The sequence below is a fragment of the Magallana gigas genome, chromosome 3 (assembly GCF_963853765.1).
Source record: "Magallana gigas chromosome 3, xbMagGiga1.1, whole genome shotgun sequence".
NCBI lineage: Eukaryota > Metazoa > Mollusca > Bivalvia > Ostreida > Ostreidae > Magallana > Magallana gigas.
This window is the reverse complement of record NC_088855.1, coordinates 55423796-55435796: the sequence shown is the minus strand read 5'-3', so window position 1 is coordinate 55435796 and position 12001 is coordinate 55423796. Positions and strand designations below refer to the sequence as shown.

The 12001-nt window shown below is 33.8% G+C and overlaps 1 protein-coding gene across 1 annotated transcript; it reads right to left on the bottom strand.

Moving 5' to 3' along the window:
* Window positions 1-3753: 3753 nt before the first annotated feature.
* On the bottom strand, window positions 3754-8551 carry LOC105348838 (coiled-coil domain-containing protein 115). Its single transcript, XM_011455358.4, has 2 exons — window positions 8393-8551; window positions 3754-4585 (listed from the first exon to the last, which is right to left on the bottom strand). Exons 1-2 carry the CDS (start codon window positions 8393-8395, stop codon window positions 4016-4018), a joined length of 573 nt encoding a protein of 190 aa, XP_011453660.3. The 5' UTR covers window positions 8396-8551; the 3' UTR covers window positions 3754-4015.
* Between the last annotated feature and the right edge of the window lie 3450 nt (window positions 8552-12001).

The window sequence follows — 12001 nt, the reverse complement described above, 5'->3', positions numbered from 1 at the left end:
AAAGAAACAATGGATCAGTGTCAGATTTTTTTTCTTCAAAAAAAAAGGGCTTGATGTAGCATTTCCTTAGAGATTAACGTAACTGGAAATGGAATGATGGTTTTAGAAATACATTGAATTTGGTAATAAAATGTTGATATATAAATTAAGCCGAGAGAAAGAGTGAACATATATAGGCATTGTGTCTGCTGTTCCATCCAATTCATGTATTCTTATATACTTGAAACAGAATACTTATTTAATTAATTAAGCTGAGTTGTGAAATAGAAATACTTACGAAATTATGTGTCATTTTTATATTTATGGAGATATATAAACATTCAAGGTTGGCCCTGTTATCAAATCCCATAAAGTCTGAAGGTAAAACAAGTATAGGAGGTAACCATGTCATCGTCCATGTGCTGACTAGTGTGACAGGCTATTTGTCCTGTCTTGCTGCTACATATAGAAATCAAAACCGTTTCTTATGCATAATGGGGAAAACACTTGCAAGCATAAATATTTTAACAATAACACACTAATCCTTTGCTGTTTCATTCTATTATAAAGGTAACAAGCATTGTAGAAAAAAAATACATGACCAAATTAAGCGCATTGCTTTTTTTCTTCTCTAAACTGAACTTTATTTATTTTGCAACAATTGATAAGCAAGTTCTACAACTTATTTTAATAACTCTCGTTAGCACGGATGTTAGAGCGAGGGGGTCATTGGTGTGGGAAGAAGCCGGAGTACCCTAAGAGAACATATGTGTCCAAGCGGGCGACCGCCATACCCTATCACATACAACCACTGTCGATCATAGGGATCGAACTTGGGTCGCAGCGATGAAAAGCGTGCGCACTGTCCACTATGCGACTACGCTTTTTTCTTCAATGACTAAAACCTTGTTAGCCCGAAACACCAAAATTATAGTGGTATCTCTATCGTTTTTTCTCTTCAGTTATATGGAAACACAAGAAAAATATAAAATGTTCTGAAACGTAGAAGGAATCGTCCAAGGTTGCTGAGAGTCAGTCTGTACGCATGGAGTTCGTGAAGTCCATCCTGTTATTGTACATGTAGCTATAACGAAATACTATATGACCCATAGTACTAAACCATCAAAAGTAGTTATAAGACATTTGAGATCGATATAATTGTAAACGTTAGTTATTGTGTGTATTTGAATAAACGTTAAATACTAAACCAAGCACTGCTAAAACCCTCACCAAATAACCAACAGATGAACAGGGCCTCCAGAGGAAAGGTGGGCATATTCACGCCTAATATTATTGAATACATACAAATATATGTGCTCTACATAAACGTGTGTGAGAGAGAGAGAGAGAGAGAGAGAGAGAGAGAGAGAGAGAGAGAGAATGCGTTTAAAGACGGGAATTTAATTTCAAATTTCTATTTGAGTTTGTGGTAATATAGTGATTTACGGTCTGCATGCTTTTTTTTTTGTTTAAAAATATCCCCATGGTCGTTTCAATTTCATTAGCCGTTTCCGAAAATGGATTTTAATTTTACGTCGGAATAATTGCGACGTTTTCAGGGGATTTGATCTGTTTAATTAGTTGACGACCGGGTCACTGTCATTTAAAATATTTAGAAATATACTTTGTTTCACGATAATTTATTTGAGTTCATGCTTGAAAACAGTTCCATGCGCGTATCCAGAAATTTTTTCCGCGGGGGGGGGGGGGGGGTCCGACGGTTATTTCAGTTTGCGAGGCATATTTTGTTTTCATTATGTAATTTAAAGAAATTTGAATTTTACAGGGGTGTCCGGACCCCCCTAATCCCCCTCTAGATCCGTGCATGAGTTCTATAACCTGTGAAAAAAAAATCTAAAGCAGTTGTCATCCCATAATCAATCCATGGTAATGGATGACACCATGGTAATGGATGACACCATGTGCTAAAACACAGCATATGTAAGTAAGTAAATAAGTTATAATAGTGACACGTGTTATAAAAAATTACAAATATGTAATACAAAATCAATAACGAAACACCCGGCCAATTGCCTATTGTTCACTTTAAATACCGGTACTGTACAATTATAACATATATACACATATTACGCATTGCGTTTTTTTAATACAATAAATATTGTCTGTAAAGGTAAGCTTCAAGTAAATGTTTAGAGGTTTGTCTCGGAAAGTGTTCACGAAAATGAAGTTTTTAATGTATTTTTTTTAAAAACATCGCTGTGAGAGAAAACCGCCTGCACGATATTTTATTTATTTATTTAATTTTTTGTTGTTGTTGTTTAGACGTAAAACTAGCTATTTATATGCGAAAACTTACCCCGAAATGTATGTTTTTCGATTAACAAAATTCTAAATAATTTATTCATAATATATAGTGAAAATAGTTCAATTCACACCTGTTAGAATATTCTATTTTTAACTAATATTGGTGTAAAGAAAAATAACGTTATTATTATTTATTGGGTTTTTGTGTGATTTAGATAAAATAAACAAGCTATGATTGTTGACTTTGTATTTTCAAATGGACTGTAAAGGTTTCATTTATTTTATTGACAAAGTTACATTATTATTTCGTGAATCAAATTTGTTTACTCTCTCTCTCTCTCTCTCTCTCTCTGTTATTTTATTGTACAAACGCATTTTGGTTTAATCTGAACTGAACTTTTCTTACACTCATAATAAATATTGGAACCAAGAATACAAATAAGAAAAATGGCCCTTTTTGGAAAATCTACATCATAACGTAATCCATTTCCATTAAGTGGCTTTAATTGCTTTAATTGTTCTTATTTAAGTAATTAATAAAGGACATCCACACACACGGAACTTCCGTCTGTCAAACAGACATGGTTTTCAGGAAGATGCATGTATCATTTGTCAGTACATCCTGCACTCATTCAGGTGTGTGAAATAGCTGTGGATTTATTTTGAAATTCGTTGTCATAGAAAATAGTTTTTCATCGTCGTTGGCATATTACTTATTGTCTTTCTGCGTCCAATTCATGCACTCTTATTGTCTCTTAAAAGTATATATACTCAAATGTTCGCGAAGCTCAAGTGTGTCACATTACACAGGCCTAAAGCAGCCAACATCAAAGTCTCGTGATTTTCACGCATATAAAAAAAAAATACTTGCAATACTGTAACGTAACTAACAGACATATGGACGGTCAGAGGTGCTAGGGTCCTCTTTTTAATACGGAGGCGAGACAACAAGTGTATATTGGTACCTCTTTTAGCAATGAATTAAAAAATGCATGCAATAAACATAATTGTGTTTTAAACATTTTTGGCCGACTTTTTCACGACCTTTTAAATACACTTTTAAGTCATTAAACTGAAAATTCACGCAAATTTGTAGCATAAAATATTTTATAAATAAATATTTTATTGTCTTGTTATTTCGTGAAAATTAGCTAAGGCGCCTTTCTTCTCAGTATTTGGTCTCAGTATCAAAGTTCTTGATTAAAACTTGATTACATAATAATACTGCAATTATGTTCCAGACACTTCTTCCGTGTAGAACAAGACAAATTCTAAATTCCTAGCTCGGACAGGTTTTTATAAACACCATTACTCACAAAATTTTATTAAGGAAATGCTCGCCACTGCAGATATGTCTTAGTTTGCACAATGACACAAATTAATAGTTCTGCTATTTCTGCATCAAAAATTGGAAATAAGTTCAGACGTAATAATTAAGCTTACCTTTGTTCAATAACATGAAGGGAGAAAACATTGGTATGCATAATTATTAAACATATAAAACCAAAATAGACTGATAATAATTTAATAGCTGCATTTGATTTATTCCATGATATATTCAATTATAAAGTTAATTAAATTGTCTTCAATCATTTGAATTGCAGATTCTGCTTTTTTACCCAACAACATCAAAAAGAAATTGAATCATAAGAACTTTGATGATTGTAAATACAGTTAAGCTATTTCATGAAATCATTACTCAAAATTCCTCTCTCTCTCTCTCTCTCTCTCTCTCTCTCTCTCTCTCTCTCTCTCTCTCTCTCTCTCTCTCTCATTTTGATACGTTTGAAGCAACCTCTGCCTTTCTTTTTTGCAAGTCTAAGTATTCAGATTTCAACCCAAGTAATTTTTGCTTTAGGTTGGCTATTGCAATGGTAGTTTCTACGGATGACTTAAACTGATTCTGGCATTGTCTTAGACTCGGAGGAACCAGCACACCAAACCACCTGATTGGATCATGTTGCTTCTTTGTCTTGCTGGCTGTATCATCACCAACAGGTGTGGAGACTTCTTGGGATTGTCCAACATTTCTTTTCCTCAATCCAACTGTCTCCACTGGTTGAGTTTCCTCTGGGGCATGGAGAGAACTGTACCCCTCAAACATCTCAGTTTCATCCTCTCTGACCTTCACCTTTGTGAGGGCACACATGTCATCTTCATGAATCTGATCAATGCCCACAAATTTGATCCCCATGTTGTATCGAGCCCGTGACATGTTCCAGAAACCATCTTTAATTTGGTCATTGAGCTTTTCTTGTTCCTGATACAGCGAACTCAAAGTTTCAAAAAACGAAATCAATTTGGTATCCAATTCTTCGTTTATCTGCTGCAGTTCTGTCATCTATAAAAATGTTTTTAAAAAGTTTAAATACTTTTTGTTTTAATGAAATACAGATAAAGTTGTTTGAATATTAATTATCGCATATATTTAAATTGCTTATGGAAGTGTTAGCTTCATCATTGTAAGAATTGCTGCATATGGTGGCCCTTTTTACCACTTTAAAAATTCTAATTCAAACAATAACTAACATTTTTATTTTTTAGTCATAATTACCATAGTCACATCAAAAGGCCGGAGATGTACTGTATATTTATCCTTATAGGAGAGGAAGAATTAGACCAGCAATTGAACCCAGGACCCCTGAATTACAAATCAGATACTCTCGACCACTGAACTATCCAGGCAAATAACCTTGGCCTATGTATATGTAGCCTTATAGAGAGTAGAGACATGGTCACAACTCATGTTGGAAATTTTCAAATTGTTTTTCCTTTTTTAATGTTTACATTGCTTCAATATAATTTTTTTCAATGCTTAAAGCTGACATGAATTCATAAATACTCATTATTTCCATTTCATCTCTGACTACCGCCATATTAGTTGTCGATTTCTTTTGTTCTGCTCATCGCTACATCCCCCCCCCCCCCCATAAGGCTGAGAGCACTATTCATGCTTCACTGCATTCAGGTATTTCATACACCTGAACACGTTACATTGGACGAAAATACGGGCGCTTGTAAAGTGCGAAACGAAATCGAAACGAAACGAAACGAAACGAAATCGAACGAAACGAAACGAAACCAATCGAAACGAAACGAAACCAATCGAAACGAAACGAAATCAAACGAAACGAAACGAAAAATCGAAACGAAACGAAACGGAATTTAAACAAAACTAATATCATTTTTGACTACATAAAAGTGAAAATAAATTCATTGAAATAAATTTTTGAACCATAAAATATAACTACCTGAGTGTATGTTTCAGATTGCCGCTGTAAATTTTTAAGCCGATTATCCGAAATTTGCAAAAATTATATAATTGTGTAAATAAGTGCTGTACATTCCTATACCTTTTAATGTTTCTAATTTGTTTCATTAAATGATATTCAGACGTTGAGAGAGAGAGAGAGAGAGAGAGAGAGAGAGAGAGAGAGAGAGAGAGAGAGATGCCTTAAAACTTATTAGCGACATCACATAGCAAAGTATATACGCTAGTTTTGGGAGAGAGAGAAAGAAAGAGAGAGGTAGAGATATGACGATGATACTGAAGGGGACATTCTAACATCAATTTTCTTTCTATCTAATTGAAATATTGTAAAAATGAAACGATCGAATACAATGTGATGTAGAGCATACTGGTTGGTTACCAGTTTCTATCATATAATAAGAAATGTTGTAATATGTATAGCATGAATTTGGACGTCGTAATTTGACAAAATTAACTTGCAATATAAAGATGATTATACTGTAAACGTATTAAAAAACTGTCTTTACCCCTTTGGCTATGTATTCTATTTTGCGTTTTTTGGCGGAAAACGGCGTCCGCAAAATCAAGTACATTGCCATATGTAAAATATATAAGTAGATAAAAAGGTAAATTCAGAAATGCGCTAATCCAAATTCATGCTAACTTGTTGAAAAATTATATTCCGCTAAATATTGTACACCCTAAATATAGTGCGTTTACAGTATTTACGGAGACATTCCAACTACATGATTTTTTTTATATCGATATAAAATATTGTAAAAATGATTCAAATACATTGTGCGTGCGTGTGAAAGAGGGGGGGGGGCTGAAAGAGGGGATCATGTTTGATTTAAGGTAAAACACAGGTAAAAAACCTCTTTATATTGCACGTTAATTTTGTCATATTACGACGTCCAAATTCATGCTATACTTTCTTATCGTATGTTAGAAACTGGTAACCAACCAGTATGCTATACATCACATTGTATTCGATCGTTTCATTTTTACAATATTTCAAATCGATAGAAAGAAAATTGTTGTTAGAATGTCCCCTTCAGTATCATCATCAAATCTCTACCTCTCTATTTCTTTCTCTCTCTCCCAAACTTGCGTATATACTTTGTATGTGATGTCGCTGATAAGTTTTAAGGTCTCTCTCTCTCTCTCTAAACGTCTGAATATCATTTAATGAAACAAATTAGAAACATTAAAAGGTATAGGAATGTACACCACTTATTTACACAATTATATAATTTTTGCAAATTTCGGATAATCGGCTTAAAAATTTACAGCGGCAATCTGAAACATACAGGTAGTTATATTTTATGGTTCAAAAGTTTATTTCAATGAATTTATTTTCACTTTTATGTAGTCAAAAATGATATTAGTTTTGTTTAAATTCCGTTTCGTTTCGTTTCGATTTTTGGTTTCGTTTCGTTTGATTTCGTTTCGTTTCGATTGGTTTCGTTTCGTTCGATTTCGTTTCGTTTCTTTTCGTTTCGATTTCGTTTCGCACTTTACAGGCGCCCCGAAAATACTTGTAGAAATGCATTTTGAACAAAAATTTTATGACAACCAATGCACTGGCAAGGAATATCCAATGAACGACGAAACAATACAGACTGAAATCCAGGCACATATACTTCAAAAATTGTCGATAATTGTAGACCGTATTCCTGTTGATGTTATAACATTGCACATGCGCAACACACACGGTGGCAGATCGAGCAATGTCAATGATCACATGGATTTAGAAACAGAGAGTTTTTGTAGAAACCGATGGAAATGAGTCGATTTTACTTTCTTTGATTGACTATCATTTAGCTCTTGGGTTGTAAGTAGTGCCGCCGGAGTTTTAAAAAAGATGCAAATGTTATGCACTTTTTATCAACGACACACGTGTTCGATGTGCATGTGAAGTAAGGCAGCACCATCTGTGCAAAATAATATAGATACTAGTACCTTGGACATTCTTTCAAAAAATAAATATATTTTGTATTCTATTGATTGTTGTTTCCTTTATTCTTTATTGCAAACATTTTACTACAATGTGTAGTTTGTGCATTTAGAAGTCCGTGCAACCTGAATGCCTCGATCGGGAAGCAACCAACCATAACTTTCTCAACCGATATATATACCCCAGTGGCAGTAGAGGAGTGATCGAAACTAATATGGCGACCAAATGCTTTTATGAATTCATGCCAGCTTTATTCCTTTATCCAAGCTTTTAAAGCTAGTTTAAAGCAAGAACTATCTATTTATTCATAAAGACCAAGAATAGACGGGCTTATCAATGACATATTATTAACCGTGATATATCAGATCATGTTACACTAATAAAGTCTATATAGGATATTTCATCCCAAATGTTCTATTAGACCTTGTTTCGGTGGTTGTTCCCAACCTTTGAAAACGCTTTGTCCTTCAGACTCCGTTTATTGATCAGTTGTAGATCACTATTGATTCAAATAACTTTACGAAAACTAAGAGTATGCCAATTATTTCATATTACATTTCATTGTATGAGAATAACTGAGATTAAAACAAATAAATATGCATGTAATATGATCAATATTTGAAATCATCTAGCTTCCTTTGGTCAAATTTTGAAAAGAATTACATTTATTTGCATTTATATATACATACTTTTTGAACACTCATTTTGTGAAATTTTATTCCTACATAATTATTTTAGTTTTACACGGGGCCACAGACGTCCTGAGTCGAACTCATCTGTCTTTTCCTATTCTAATCTGCGAGTTTACTACACAGCTACTGACACATGTACAATACTCTGATACTTTATCACGTGAGTGTAGTTGGTGATTTTAGCTAAGAGATATACGATGAACATAAAACAGAATGCTTTTCATTATTACTCTAAATTATCGTAATTACCATTCGGGTATATTATTCCTGCTTTGACTGGACAACTGATGACAATGGACTGGACAACAGATCAGTGACAACTGAGGAATCTAGAAATTCTAGTAGGTAGAATGTTTACATTGATTGACATTTCTACACCCCGAGCCCGATGCGAATAGTGATGTGTGTGCGCAGGAACGTATATACTAACTTTTAATTTTAATACATTGATACGCGATGATTGAAAATATATTTCTTGCTTCTTGTTTTCACCAAGAAAATGAATAATATTTAATTTAACATTCAGTTCATTCAAAAAATCATATTTTTAAAAAAAGATAATAAATCTTGTTTCATATGGCATTTTATTTTAGTTATTTAAAACCACCGTATATATTCGCATCTGAGCTGTATAACTCATTAACTATTTTGCATATTTTTTTTTCACGGTAAATGCTACTTGCAGTATATTTCTATCGCATAACGATTTGTATGCCTAATTAACGCTTGACATAAATCTAATTAGGAAACTTTTTAAGTGGTTCTTCCCATCCTGACTTTATTTTCCTGTGATGTCTGGGACTGTTTTTGATGTCGTGAACACCGAGGTCATTTGTCATCGGTGTTGTTATGGTAAACGAATCTGAAACTTTTACGCATTATCTTGATTTGAGATATTAACTGTTTCAGTCATTCTTCGAATTCTTGAAGTTGTGTTCGTAATATTAAAAAATAAACCCCACCCGAAAAAGATATACAGTAATGTCAACAGTTGTCACGAAGACCCGACAAATGCATATCATTTATTTAATTTAAAACCAATGCAATATAAATTAAGTTCAGTATTGTTATAAAATACGATGTACGGAGAGAAAAGGAATAATATCTCTTGAATCTTAAAATATAAATGTTAATATTTGAGTTTTATTATAATATACAGCGCAATTCACATAAGATAATTGATATTTGATTATAACCATTTGTGTTTATATTATATAGAAAAATAACAGACACTACTGGCTTCTTATTTTCAAAATATGTATCAGAAATTGATGAATATATACTACACCCTTCTCTCTCCATGCTCTGTTTTTATAGTTTGGTTCCAGAACTTTGTTCTTAGTTTATAAATCCTCTGTCACGAGAGTGAGACGCCCTCCTAATAGTTTAACAAACGACTTGTCGTGTAATTATATAATAAATTAATAAAAATTTAATGAAAATTAAGTCATCACGTGTAAAAAATATTTATATTGCGGTAGACCTCGAACAAGTGGGGCGTGAAATGACCGCAGACTTATAAGAGCTCAGAAAAATCTGCGACGGAATCAGACTGCCTGTCTTACAGTAAAAGAACTGTAAATTAATTAGTGTTGTTCGCAGAAATTTAATTTGCAGCACACCTGGCACAGCTGCAGAGTTGTTAAGCATGCCGCGGTCGTTGGTAAGTTTCCTGCCGTTCTCGCTGTGTTTGATCGGAGCAGCAGGTATCGGAACGTTCGACGTCTTCCAGCGCTCATGTCAAACTCCAATCACAGGCTTCCTCTTCTGTTCCTTCTCGGTGACCAAAAACTGGGATTTCTTGAAATTCCGGGAATGGAGCGACAGCTTGCCAGGCAAGATCAAAAACGTGGAACTGTACATTAAATGTGAGAGCGAGGCCTCCGTCTTCCTGCCCTGGCCAGTGAGGGCAAGGAGCCTGAAAGTCTTTGACATCCAGGGCTGTCTCATCCAGGGATTTTACGACGAGTATCAGACGTCTGCGAACTACACCGATAGCATTGTGGATTTGAAGATAGCAAACTGTGTCATAGAGGAGAATCAAAATGACCATGTACATCGCAGTCTTCACGAAAGTCCCAGCAGAAGTTTTGCCTGTGGCCAAGAGTCGGTAGTCGTTTGGGACATAAAAAACCTTACATGGACTTTCCCGCGGATCCCTGTTGGGCCAAAAGCACACCAAAACCAAAGGATCGCTTCCTATTATTCCTGTAATTACACGCACATGGTTTATTTAGAGGAAACATTCCAGTATATTCGTGAAAACAGTTCTGTCGCTACTCGTTATCCTGTGCTAAAAGTCGCTACATTTTCTTCTAATAATTTCTCATCTGTTCCGGAAAAGGGCAGAAACTGGCCGTCCCATTTTCCGCTTTTGGAAGTTATGGATCTCTCTAATAATAGCATCGGTCATTTTCAGTTTGAAAATCCCATGGAAAACCACTCTCTTTACGTTGATTTGCGAAATAATTCAGTTGTTGACGTTCCAACGAATATGACGTCATATTTGATGGAAACTCGCGCTATTATCATAGACTTACGACATAATCCAATAAAATGTAGCTGTGACTTGCTAAACTTTCGGGATTATCTCAAACAGATACAAACAAGATTTCCTGAGTGGAAAAATGGAACACGTGTTTATTGCAAAACTGGGGGTGAACAAACGCTGACATTGGTGACAGATCTTACATCACAGTCGTGTGAAAATTTGTAATAGTTTCTAATGATGAAAAGAAAAGTTGAATTTTTTTCATGATTTACTTTGCTTGTTGTAAAAAGAAATGTTCATAATATGATACCTTTGACACAAATAATTCAAAACTCAAGTTATGTAAAGCAAGAATTATCTTTAACTTGTAGATTATTTATTAAAAAAAAAAGATATATGTTACCTTTTTTCTGGTGTGAATGTATCCGTTATATTATACGTAAAACTATAAACAAGCATTTTATTGTTTACATTAATAAATAAATTAATATTGTTATTTAATTAATACATGAAGTTAAAGTGTACAATTACTGTTAGGAGGTGTAAAGTATTACTTGTAATATCGAATATCATGGTACATGCATGATACATGAAGTCGTAAAAGGACTTTTAATACTTTTCCATATTTCGAAAATTGTATTCTTGTTGTTATATTTGCATTATTTGTAGAAATAAAGGAGAAAATACCAAGTTCATATAAATAAAGGGATTTAGATCGACGATTTTGTTGGAGATTGAATAGAATTTAATTGTTCACTGTCTCGTCCCACGAAACACTTTACTAATAAATAAAAATTGAAAGGGATGCCTTTATTAAATGCATTCGTGGTACATAAGGTTCAAGTTCCAATTAATTTATTTTCACTCAAAACACATAATATTACATGAGGTCAGAAGAATTATATACAAAAGTATAAGAAAAGCAGGATTTACAAAAGAGAAAAAGAAATTAACAAACATAATGATATCTTTTATCTTCATGTATTACATCATCGCGGCCAATCCACGCCAGCAGAAGACTTACATGTATCATTGGTAAGAATGGACTCGTCGCGGGAGAATTGTTTGGGTCGGCGATCACATATCTCCTTAATACCTGTATCTTCTTTCTCATCAAACATTGCATTGAAGTTGATTAATACTGTGTGGTATACAACTGAATCCCCCCAAGTCAATACAGAATCGTTAATGACTAAATAATATTTATACTTGAATTTAACGACAGTAATTCATATCAACTACTTGGATCATCTGTACTTCACTGGTCTGAATTTTTAATTTTTTGTTTTTGTTTGGATGGACAACCAAAACACTGAAACACTGAGTCAAATAAAACGCTGTATATACATAATTATAAAATCCTCTTC